Source organism: Tursiops truncatus, chromosome 15 (assembly GCF_011762595.2).
Source record: "Tursiops truncatus isolate mTurTru1 chromosome 15, mTurTru1.mat.Y, whole genome shotgun sequence".
Lineage (NCBI taxonomy): Eukaryota > Metazoa > Chordata > Mammalia > Artiodactyla > Delphinidae > Tursiops > Tursiops truncatus.
The window spans coordinates 49,888,367-49,901,037 of record NC_047048.1 but is presented as its reverse complement, the minus strand read 5'-3'; the positions used below and the strand labels follow the sequence as shown (position 1 = coordinate 49,901,037).

Here is a 12,671-nt window from a genome sequence, read left to right as displayed (position 1 = left end):
TGAGAAATCACCATGTTTAGCTTTGGGCAAGTGAAACTGTTTAGAAAATTGAGACCCTAAGAGAGGCTATGCATTTGCTTTAAAATTTTCTCTCTCTACTACATAGATATCTTTAATAATCCATATGAGAAAACAAATATAAAAATAAAAATGTGTAAGAGAAAGGTAAACTTACTGATAGAAAGTAAGGCTTGGAAGGCCTGTTTTAACATTTGACTAAAAAAAGGAAGACATGGCCAATGATGTATGAAACAGTATCTTCCTTATTAATAATTTTGAAAATGCAGATTAAAAAAAGGATTTTATTTTCAGCTATTAGATTGGCAAAGATAATAACTAGTGTTGACCAAAGTTCAGAAAAATGAGAGCTTTCACACAGTGTAGTTGAAGTTTATTGATGCTACATTTCTAGAAGACAATTAGACAATATGTATTAATAGCCTTTCCATTTCAAATACAGCTGCACCCAGGAATCTTAATTCTATTTATTCACTCTGAGAAAATAATCAGGGATCTGGGAAAAGGATATATGCAAGATGTTTGCTGCGTTGTCGCTTATATTAACACAAAAATTGAAAACAGTCTAAAGGTATATTAATAAAAGCTCATTGACTAAATTATGATACACAGGTATGGTATACCTCAAATATAGTGAGGGTTTGATTCCAGACCACCACAGTAAAACAAGAACTGCAATAAAGTAAATTACACAGTTTTTTTTGGTTTCCCAGTATGTATGAAAATTATGTTTACAGTATACTGTAGTCTATTAAGGGTGCAATAGCATTATGTCTAAAGAAACATTGCATATACCTTAATTAAAAAATACTTTATTGCTAAAATATGCCAGCCATTATCTGAGCCTTCAGTGAGTTGTAATCTTTTTGCAATAGTGACATCAAAGATCACTGATCACAGATCAATACAGCAAATATAATAATAATGAAAAAGCTAGAAATACTGCGAGAATTACCAAAATGTGACACATACAAAGTGAGCAGATGTGGTTGGAAAAGCGGGGCCAATAGAATTGCTTGATGCAGAGTTGCCACAAACTTTCAATTTATGAAAAAACATAATATCTGTGAAGTGCAATAAAGTGAAGGACAATCAAACAAGGCATGCCTGTAATCTCTACAACTGAAATTTCTTCAGGTATTAAAACTGATATAGTAGAAGAATGTGTAATTATTATACATGATTATGATGTTCATGACATATTAAGTAAAAAGAATAGATTATAAAACAACATCCTATATGATCACATTTTTGGAAAACTGTACACAGAGGACAAACCAAAAAGATGCACATAAAATGTAAACAGTGGTCATCTCTGGGTAGTAGGACTACTCTTGACTTTGTTTTTGTTTTGTGTGTGTATGTCAGATTCATATTTTCCAAAATTTCTACTGTTACAAAATGTTATGAAAGAAGAAAGGAAAATAATACTTAAAAAATATGTCTTGCCGGCCAGATGATCAACTCCTTGAAGTCAGGGATTGTGAACAAATCTTTTTTTTTAAATCTTCAACACCATTGACTTTTGTGTCTGGCAAACAGAAAGAAATCAATTGACATTTCTCAAAATGAAGTCACAATGCTTCAAACAAAAGCTACAGGGCTAAATAAAATAGGATGTTTATTATAAAGGTTTCCCCAATGTGAATTCTTAATAGAACATTGTCAGGTTGCTTCATTTCCCTCTTAAGTCACAATTTATTACAGATAATGGTATTCCACTGCTTTTAATACATCTAGTCTATTAATTCTCTCTCCAACAAACGGGTTGATCTACATATACAAATAGTTTTCAGAGATTGCATTCTCTTTTATATGAGTATTACTATATTCTTAATAAAGAAACATATAAATCTACTTGTAATCCAAAAATACAGGCTAACATTGAGTTTAGATGCATCTAAACTCAAATTTTGTAGGTGAATGGCAAACATTTCCAAGGATTATGGGACACTATAGCTACTAAGTGGAAACACTTAACTAATGAAAAAAAATTATAAAGGTATCAGATGTTCAAACTTGCCTTTTCCTTCAGATTAAGAGATAGATTTATTTATACAATACAGCTGAAACAGGGACCTATAAGACATGTTTAGTCTCCTTGACTATTCCCCAAAGATCACCAGAAATGAATAACCTAATTGGATGTTTTGACAGGCCCTGCATTGATTATGAGAGTGATTTTTGTACATGATACTCTTAAATAGTAACCTATATAATTTATGTGACTATAAACAATATTGTTTTATTTTAAAGTTATCCAAAAAACTGTTCAACAATGTAAGAATACAGAATATGATGGGTCTTATGAGGGTACTTAAAAGTCCTCTTCTATCACGTGAATGCCCCAAAAGTTTTGATTATACAAACTGGGTTCAAGAATATCTATGATAATAAAAAAGAACTAATAATAATAATTTAAATATCCTGTGGAAAATACTCCACTCTAACAGTTGATTTAAATGTCTAACATATAAAGATTCTCTGATACAAGTATAAATGGAAGAATTAAGGAATTGGGTATTTATAAGATTAAATGAGTATTTTGACTTAAAATGTCTTTTAATTTGTGTTAGTTCTCCAATTTTTTTTTCTATGCTGCCAAAATCCTAACCTCTTTTGATTAAAAAGATGCTAATCCTATGGTTCAAGAAACTTTACTAATTAATAATAATAAAACATGAGACGTGTCCTGTGAGTCCCACAAAAGTATTGAGCAGTGCTGACTTCATTCTTTCCTGCATGATTCTCCTTTTCCTTTTTTTGTAGCTATCAGGGCTTCCTGTTCTGTTGCCCGAGGAAACATAATGCAATATTCAGACTTCAATCTTACTTTGTCAGCAAACAATGCCCAAGGCTTAACTTAGCTGCTAGTTTGTTGTTGATTTCTGTCAAAATGAGCTCCTCTGAAATTATTTTCATCAAGAATTTTCATCTCGTATTTTACCATCTGAGTTTGAATGATGATTTTCTTGAACTATTAAGACAGTTTTTTTTTTTTTTTAATTTCCAGTGCTTTCTACTAAGGATTGTATACAACTTCAGGAAACATGAATTTATAAAAATATTTCAACAAATTTATGACATACTCAAAATGAGAGCACTGGTATTTCACCAAGGAATATAATTGAATTTTAAGGCAAAGTTAAAAATGACAGAGCTAAAAATGGCTATCCTGAGAACCCAGGATAATTCCCATATTTCTATGTGACACCCTTTCTTAAGTGAATATAAAAACCCCATTGTAAACATGTGTGATGAACCCTGCCTTTATGTTTGGAATGATGGTGAAAATGCAAAGGCATGGCATCAAGAATGCTTTTTTCCACTTGTGTGATCAAATTTTCAGTATGTAATTATAAATAAGCTTTACTCTTGCCTTTATTAGGTGTTAATTGCTGCATAACAAATAACACCCCAAACTTGACTTAAAGTTTATTATCTCACAGATTTTGTGGGTCAGGAAATCAATCAAGGAGTGGTTTATCTAGATCCACTGTTTTAAGGTGTCTCATGAGGCTGCAATGATATAGAGGCTAAACTCATCTTGATGCCTATTAAGGAGGAACTGCTTCCAAATTCACTCTTGTGTTTGTTGGTAGGATTCAGTTCCTTGTGGGCTGCTGGCTGGAGCCTCCCTCAGTCCCTTGCCACGTGGGCCTCTCTTGAGGGTAGCTCCCAACCTGGCAGCTTGTTTCCGTCACAGTGAGCAAGTGACAGATAAGGAGAGAAGCCTGTTTTGACAACCCACTATTGGAAGTGACAGCCCATCACTTCTGCTGTATTCTACTCATTAAGAGCTAGTCATTTGGTCCCAGCCACACCCGAAGTGTGCACGCCAAGAGGCAGGACCATCTTGGAGGCTGCCCATCCCATGCAAGATACATTCACACCCTTCCCAGATCCCCCAAATTCTCATGGCGTTACGACATCAGCTCAAAGTCCAGAATCTCATGACTGAAGTCAGGTCAGGGTGGGTGAGGCTCCCTGTGTGTGATTCTTTAGGTGCAGCTCCTGGAGCACAGTTCCTCTCCACCTGTAGACCCACAAAGACAAGTTATGTCCCAATATACAGTGATAGATCAGGCACAGGATAACTGCCCTAAGACACTCCTGTTCACCAACTGAGAACTGGAAAACTCAAAGGAGTCACTACATCCAGCCCACACTCAACCGAGGGGATTAGACAAGGGCCTGAAAACTAGGAGGCAGTGGGTAACCGGGGGCCATCTCAGAGGCTGCCTACCACTCTGCCAGACTGACCCTAATAATAAAAGACATGAAATTTTAGAGAAATATTTTATGAAGCTTGTAGTGTAGCTGATTTTTCAATATATATTGCACTGCTGTGTTTGTACTGCAATTTCTTCTTTGGCTCAGGATAAAAATTCTTTTAGATTACAAGAATACTGGAGGAAATTGCTTAAACATTCTATCTCCCTCTATCACGGCTATGGATCTGATCATTGACTCTTAGGTTGTTTAATTTTCCCAAACTGTTCAAGATGTTTTCCTAAAGTTTAATATAACATGTTACAGCTCCATACTGATTCTTCTAGCTACATTCTGTATTTCTTCTTCAATTTATCAATACATCTTGCATTTGCATAAAATTCAAATTATATTCCTTGATATGACATGTCTTTACTTTGAATATGAGAGCTGTGCCAGTTTCTTTTTGGCACTCTTGACTAAATTAGAGAAATAGCTTTTCCACTTCTTTTCTCTATGCTGCTTAGTTACTATATAAATCTATATTTTTCCTTGATTACACATTTCATCAAAATAACAAAAATGAAGAACCGTGATACAAACTAGCAATTGTAGGTAGACCAGCTCCTACATCAATTACCCAACCAGTGAATGATATAGTCTCAGTTGAAGAACCCAGAAATTTTACTGAATGTGTAGTTTGAATACTTCTTTTGAATGAGCAGTATGTACTAGATGCTTTGTGATACTTTGGAATCTAGTTTTAAACATATGTAATTACTACGAACTAAAAAATATCTGTAATAAGTATATCCGAACAAGAACATAGGATTTAAAAAAGAATTCTGTTATGCTCTCAGAATGACGTCAAAATAATGAGAACAGAAATTTAGAACAATGTACAGTGGTATCTGTGGAAACTGCTAGATAATTACCGTATCTTTAACAATGCTTCATATTTTTATTATTCTGTGGTATAATAATGTGGTATTCAAGAATCAATTCTTTTTTTCTTAAATAAGTGAATCTATAAATTTATGAATCATCAATCCCAATATGCAGAACAGGTCTTTGAGAGACAACACATGCACTCAATATTTTTCCTTATTGACATGTCACTAGTTTTTCTTTTTGTAATATAAACATGCTATTCTCTTACATCAGTTTTTATCTTCAATGACATATGAAAGATCCAAAATCAAATTGGCAGTCTCCACAGCCACCTGCAGGCCACTAAGCTTTGCAGTAAAACAGTCCAAGGTCAGGTTGCCAGCTGAGTCCGTGGCTTCACACGGAAGGCAGGTTTGAGGCACAAAAGGAAGACGAGCACTCCTTAAGAAGGACCAGCTAAGTTCTTCCTGGCTGCTGTAGAGTCCACAGCCACATCTTGAAAGCAAATCTGGCCAGTTCACAACAGAGGGAGAATCAGCCTGAACTGACCAAAAGTGTCCATACTTCCCGTCAGTGAGAATTTCACCTCCGTCGTGTTCTAAAGAGCCAGCGAGAGATTCCAGTGCGCTGCAGAATGCTTCAGCGATCAGCTGGAGTTCTGTCTGGGTACATCCGTCATCTCTAAGAATGCCTTCTGGCTCGCTACGCGTCTAAAGAGCAACAAAACCATTGAAAACACAGAACAGAGCAATTAATATGCAAAAATGTTTCTGAAAAATACTTGATCAGACCCTTATTCATAGGGGTTTGGCACAAGGCTAAAGGGCATGGATGGGCCAGCTGGTCAGGCTAATCCCTTAACCTGGTTGTTGTAGTAAAAATGCTCGCTACCAGTCATGTTATCAGAATGAATGACTCAGAATAAACCCCACCATCAACTTATTCTGAAGGACTGCCCAGTACTGCCTCCTTAATACATGAAGGACAAGGTGTAATATGTGAATCACAGGCTTCTGTACATCCGGGAGGAACTTCTGGAAGACTAATGTCCCAGATGAAGTACTTATTTATGCTTGGCAAATGTTTGAGATTTGTTTAAAATGCGAATACATGTATTATTATTAAGACAAAAACCATTTAAGCACGTGTCATTTTCACATTAATGTTTAAAAAATAACTATTCTTCTTTTTAAATTAATGACAAGGTTATACAACTTTGCTTCTTTTCCACCATTCTAAAAAGTTTATCCTAGAAATTTCATGATAGAAAAAGTAATATATTAGCAAACTCATACTTGAATGATAGTTAAAAACCCATATCCTAACTACTTAAAAACAGTGACCACTTTTTTCTTTTTCCCAGGAGGTTGGAACCAGATGAGATCATCTCTATGGCATATTCTTTCCCCATATTTTCAGTGCTATACTGTTTCTTTAAAATCCTACTCAAAACACCTTCCTTCTCCAAAAGACTTATTCTAGTTTACTCAGTCCCATTTGCAGACCATGTTATTGCCCATTCAGCATCAATAGATTGGCAATGGTTTTGTTTTTCATAATGTAAATTCTAATAACTTTTCATGAATGGGCTTTATCCTCAAACAGATTTTAAATTATTTGGGGAAGCAGGGCAAGGCATGTCTATGAAAAGCGTTTACACCCAATTCCAGGCATCCCAGGGAGCTCTGCACTCCTGACTAACCAAAGAGCCAACTGCAAATACCTGGAAAACACATACATTTTTGTATCCATTTTCAAATAGAGTAGGTCAGTGTTAATGAAATAATTAATAAGAACTACAATACACTAAATTTACTGTCAGGAAATGGAGTTTCATAGATTAATAAAACAATTCTAGTTAATAGAATCAATATATCATAAATGAAAAACAATTTAAAAATTATAATAGAGTCTAATAATTAGCACGCTTTAATAAATGAAATTAAGTTTTTTCTTGAAGATGCAGAAGGTACTGAAGTATTCTATAGAATCTCAACACTTTCATAATGAATATCAATTATTACTGTACCACAGCACTTGAGATCTCTAAGATGACAGCTCCCATTAACAGAATGCTCATTTCAAGAGGCAGTAGAGACAATACTCAAAGAATGCGATCACCTGCTAAAAGGTTGGATTAATAATCATTGTGATAAAGATATTACCTTATATTTGCAAGTGTTATTTTCCTCAAGTGTGTTCAAATACAATATTTGATTTTAAGACTACTGAGAAATTAAGCATTAGAGGCTCCAGAGTATTATGATTTAGCTTATTATTTCATAAAATGAATGTTGCTGAGAATTCAGATAATTTAAGAAGGACTATCTAACCTACCTTGTGTCTGATATATGCCGCCAAATGAGTTTCAGTACAGCCACCTCCTAATAAAACACATGGTTCCTTGATTGTTAACTGCAAAGCATGCAGTGCTGTTTGACACGTGAGCTAAAAAAGAAACGAATCACCAGTATCTGACATTGACATCAGAAACACAAAGAAATATAACCACGTTTTCAAGGCAACTTAGAGAGTGGTCTCAAAGAGCCTGATTTTAATTGCAGAAGAACAAAACTGGTGTCACTAAGGTTGTCATGTGATGAATACATTTTGGAATAATAAAGATGAAATAAAAAAGAGATGAAAGAAAATACTTTAGCCAGATGTTTGTTTTCATGGTCTGGATTAATATCCTCTTTCATATATATTTAGCTCTTCAAATTGAGATTCACAAACACAATAACTGGATCAGCAAGGTATGCAAATATTTCTACCAAAAAATATTTCAGTCTAAATAACTTAGCTGTATAAATGCTACAGAATTTATTTCAAGTTGCTATGGAAATGATCCAACCAAGCAGTAATAAAAACACACAGACCTTGAATATTCACCAAGGATAGATCCTTGAGCATGCATTCTTCAAGTCTGTGACCAATGCCATAGGGCATCGCTTCCATTGTATAAAAGCTGCATGTGTTATTACTGTTCATGGACAACATGCTGTTAAGAGGTGGATGATGGGTATAACGGGGGAACCTATTGCTAAGTGAATTATTCATACACATTAGCATCAACAAGTACACAACTGAAGTTAATTTCTTAAGAAAAGTCCCCATCAAGGACTTTCAGATTGCTTGTAAAATACTAGAAATAATAAGAGGCAACATGCCAAGCTTCTGTAGTATCACAGGCAATTCAATCAGTTTACTTGTAATTTTAATTCTCACATTTTTGTTGTTTTTGCTTTCTATACAACCTAGGGAAGTTATGAAGAAAAAAAAAAAGCATAGCTCACCGATGTGAAAAAAAATTATAGCACTTGTCTGAGTGATTATTTAATCCCTGCCTCAGCCCCTAGACGTGGAATTCAGTTTATTACTTACCTTCAGTTCATCCCAGGCTGTGTCATTTCTGTTGCAGAGAAGCAAGCTGCAGACAGTTACTTCATTAGGAATAAGATGAAAAAAATGTTTGAAGCCAAATTTTGCAGTGCACAAATCTTTCACACTTCCATAACTACTGGGAGAGATTGAGTCCAAGGAACCAATAGGCCTTGTTCCTATTTTTTAAAAAAAGTTTAGAAAACACAAAATGGATGAGTGAAGATGGAGCATACAATGATTTACAATATTTATTCCCAGCCAATATAAAAGCCCCACAAGCATATCATTTAAGATATGAAATATAGGATAAAGAAATAAGATGCATCTTCTTAAACCTATGAAATAAGTAGTATTCTGTCATTAAAATCATATGCAAATAAAGCAGAGGTTCTTTTGGTTTACAGACGTCTTTGAACATGTTTAGCTATTTTGTACTCTCCAAAAAAAGACACACACAATTTTGCGTACATTTTCAGGAAGTCCAGGAACCCTGGAAGCCTGTGCAGGGATCAGAGACCCCAAATTAACAACCCCACTAATCTGGAATGAGGATGAAGTGAGGAGACAGGTCATTTTCTAAAGGTGTTATGATTTTTACCTTAGAACACACAAAGTAAGCTATGCAAATAGATGTGTAGTTGAATTCTTTTGGGGCTCCATTTAGTGAATATATAGGAATTTTTTTTTTCTTTTTGCCTAACAATTGTTTGCATGTAAACAACTACCTAAATTATGCCAAAATAAAGTATGTGACATTCTTATTTCATTTTCTTATTCTTTGATTCTATTTTGCCCTCCTTCCTGTACAGGTAAAATAGTAAAATTTTACAAAACATAAATTAATAAAAATATGAATGAGAAGTTAGGATGACTTGAAGGTTTCTAAAAATCTCTAAATGTAGTAGTTATGTAAGAAATGGCACAAACCTATAAGGAGTAACAATACTAGTTTAAAGTATTAAGATTAAAACTGTAACTCTTAGCAATGTACCTTCTTGGGCCAGTTTCCTCTTTGAAACTAATGGGATTAAAATAATTATGTCTAAAAATATGTGCAGCTCAAAAATTTTGTAAAAAACCAGAAAATAATCATGAACAATTTCACTTCTTTGAATACCCTTTCCTCTTTACTTCTGAATTCTCAAAGAATAAGGAATACTTGAGGGATCTAAAATTTAAGGAAAAAAACACAAAATTCTACATCTTGTATAATTTCAAGGGTGGAACCAACAGAGAATTTGTAAGGAGAGGATCCCCTTTCCCGCTGATTATCCTCTGATGTGCAGCAAGTCATTTAACTCTTCTGGGTGGGCTTTCCCAGAATGGGGATAATCACGTCTATTTCACAAATAAATCAAACCAAATGTTAAAAATGCTCTGTAAGCTATGGCAAGCTTCATACCCACAAGTCAACCAAGCACAATAACCCCATTACTTAACCTAGATCATCAGTAAAGAGGAATTTTGTTTGAAGGGGGAGAAAGGAGGTAATGTTAACCTAGATACACCAGAGAAGATGGATTAGGTCCCAAACATACTTCACCTGTTATTAGTTTACCGGAACCATCGGCCTGGTATAGTTTTTTCCCCCCTTTTCCCTTGTGTCTCAAAAAGTTTCTGCTCCCGAGATCCAAGACTGCAGCCGTGGCTTTGCATAACGTTACACATACATAATTTGGGGAAGCAGGGCAGGGCATGTCTATAAAAAACATTGACACTCTCCCCAGTCTCACTGGCAGCTCTGCAATCTCTTGATAACACTCCTTGATAACATCTGATAACACTCCAAAGAATCAACTGCAAATACTTGGAAAACACATAACTTTTCATATCCATTTTCAAATAAAATAGGTCAGTTCATGTTCTACCATGTTCTAGTTACAAATGGGATAAAATATCAATTGTGGGCTGGTGTGGAAACCCAGTGCCCACTTATATTGTTTCTATGGAAAAATGCTTCAGTTTAAAAACTGACTACATAATCTATAATACTCAATATTCACAACTGGAAATCATCTGACTCATGAAAAGCCAGTAAATATTTAAGGATATGGGTCTGACCCACAATATTACCAATGAGTTCCAAAGAATGATTTCCTGTTATTTCTTAACAATTTCCACTAACGATCATTTGACAGTCTTACAGAGGCAGGGCAATAGCCCAGAGATCTTAGGGATTCAGTACTGGCACTCATCCTTCTCCTTTTCGATGATTTATAATAAGACTAAAAATAGTCAACTTTAACAGTTTTAACAAAATTTATTAGACTTAAACTTTTAAGTCTAATAACTTACGAATTGAAATTGATCTGAATGAAATGATTGTCTTTCTGACGGGTTGTCAATGCAGTTAAAGAGATACTGAAAAGTGACTCAGATCAGGAACTTTTCAGCCTGTCATTTCTCTTTGGCTCTAGCAGGTGACTACCAAACTTCTATTTGCTTCTTTTTGCTGAGTTTGTGAAATACGGTGAATTTCTTGCCTGTTATAATTCTGTATGTTAATAAACATATTATTGTTAATTCAACAAACATTTTAGAACCCCTACTGTGGACGAGGCTTGTTGTAAGCACTGAAAGTAAAAGATGATCCCAACTCTCAGTCTCAAGGAGCCTAGCTGAAAATATTTGGGATATTGAAAGGTAGCCTGCGGGCGCGCGCGCGCGCGCGCGCGCGCGCGCACACACACACACACACACACACACACACCCCCCACACACACACACACGGCAGAAGTACAGTTGTTTGTTGGAGTTAGATAAAAGTGAATATTCTAGTTGCAAAACTACCTTCTGAATACAATAAGAGCTTTGTAAAACTCAAGTAGAAGATTTTTGTTTCAAGTATGAAAGACTTTATGTGATTATGAAAATGTTAGATTTCTCAATAATCTGTAAAATGTTTGGGGGTTAATAGTTTTAGATTATGACAGACTCTGCAGTACATTTTGGGGCTGGAAAATACCTAGAAAATAGTCCTCATCACTCAATTTTTAATAAGCGAACAATGCAGGATCTTTTCCAGAAACCACCAGAAATGATACACACACACTGTGAGGTTGGCGGCTTCTCAAATTGTTCAAGATGTTAACAGTTGACACACACCAAGACTATCTTTGCTCAAAAGAAGTGTGATTTATTAACCATAAGGGGCAAAAGCTGAGAGTGCTTTTTACCTGTCACTTTACTCAGGGGTTCCATCACAGCCACTCCAACTCTGTCTACAGCAATAACATGATGCGTTCTGAGAAACTGCTTCAAAGATGGGTGTATAACTTTTTGGCACAAGACAAGATCTACGTGATCACTAACTAGCTGCCTTCCTAGGTTAAGCAACTGGTCCAGGACTGCATTTTCAAGAGAAACTCCGTAACTCACCACCACATTTCCTTCTCCAGTATCAGAAAGGTCTCCGGATAAAGACACACAAAAGAGTGCCACCTTGAAGGAATCTGATTTTTTGATAGGTAATATCTTCATCAATTGAACTTCTGATATTTCAATAAGTATTCCAGGTAACACAGTAGAATCTATAACTCTTTGATGTTTTAAAGGGACAATTATACTCTTTCCTAAAATGATGTGGTCTTGGGCATTTTCTGGAATTATAAGCAGAAAGGCTCTCAGAATCAAAGTACTGATATGGTCGACTTCCTTTGTGGTGAGCATACAGGCAGGTTTACTTGTTAATATACTACGCACCAAACAGAGGAGGATCTGAGTGCTACTAAAGTTGACTGGGATTCGACAACCACAGGCCTCAGATTTTAGGTAACTGATGCAGAGGCTCAAAAGCTGCTTATTTAACTTAATGACAGTGGTCGGTGTCAAACCTATTCTCTGAACATTTTCAACTAAGTTGCAGCAAAGAATGGCTGTGAATAAGCCGCCGTCACTGAAGCAGGACACGTGATTCTGCACAGAAGTTGTCAGTATCTTTAAAATGGGATGGGTGACTGGCAGGTTGGCGAGGAGGGCTGCCGACTGGGAGGTTGTGCGCACAGAGCCCCCCAGGCCGTTGTGCAGCTGCTTCAGCCTGCCTGCCGGGCCATAGCAGGATGTGACGATGCCTTTCAAGACAGAGAGGGTGGCCTTCACTCGTTCGCTTGTCAGTGGCTCACTTCTACAGAATGAGGGCTTTTTAGCTTCTAGACGAGTCATCTTAC

General features: G+C 35.8%; 1 protein-coding gene across 3 annotated transcripts; it reads right to left on the bottom strand.

The window, feature by feature from the left end:
- Positions 1 to 282: 282 nt before the first annotated feature.
- Positions 283 to 12,667, bottom strand: MKKS (MKKS centrosomal shuttling protein). 3 transcript variants are annotated; one of them, XM_033839390.2, is made up of 5 exons: positions 11,682 to 12,667; positions 8,506 to 8,681; positions 7,459 to 7,569; positions 5,390 to 5,831; positions 283 to 4,054 (listed from the first exon to the last, which is right to left on the bottom strand). In XM_033839390.2, exons 1-4 carry the CDS (start codon positions 12,664 to 12,666, stop codon positions 5,391 to 5,393), a joined length of 1,713 nt encoding a protein of 570 aa, XP_033695281.1. In that variant the 5' UTR covers position 12,667; the 3' UTR covers positions 283 to 4,054; position 5,390. The 3 variants fall into 3 exon arrangements, with proteins under 3 accessions (XP_033695281.1, XP_033695283.1, XP_033695284.1); XM_033839392.2 differs by having other exon boundaries at positions 283 to 1,549; XM_033839393.2 differs by having other exon boundaries at positions 283 to 5,831.
- Positions 12,668 to 12,671: the final 4 nt, after the last annotated feature.

Coding starts and splice junctions, on each gene's coding strand:
- MKKS (XM_033839393.2), bottom strand. CDS start 12,666: ATGACTCGTCTAGAAGCTAAAAAGCCCTCATTCTGTAGAAGTGAGCCA. Junction 8,682..11,681: donor ACCCCTGAGTAAAGTGACAG/GTAAAAAGCACT, acceptor TTTAAAAAATAG/GAACAAGGCCTATTGGTTCC. Junction 5,832..7,458: donor CGGCATATATCAGACACAAG/GTAGGTTAGATA, acceptor GTTGCTCTTTAG/ACGCGTAGCGAGCCAGAAGG.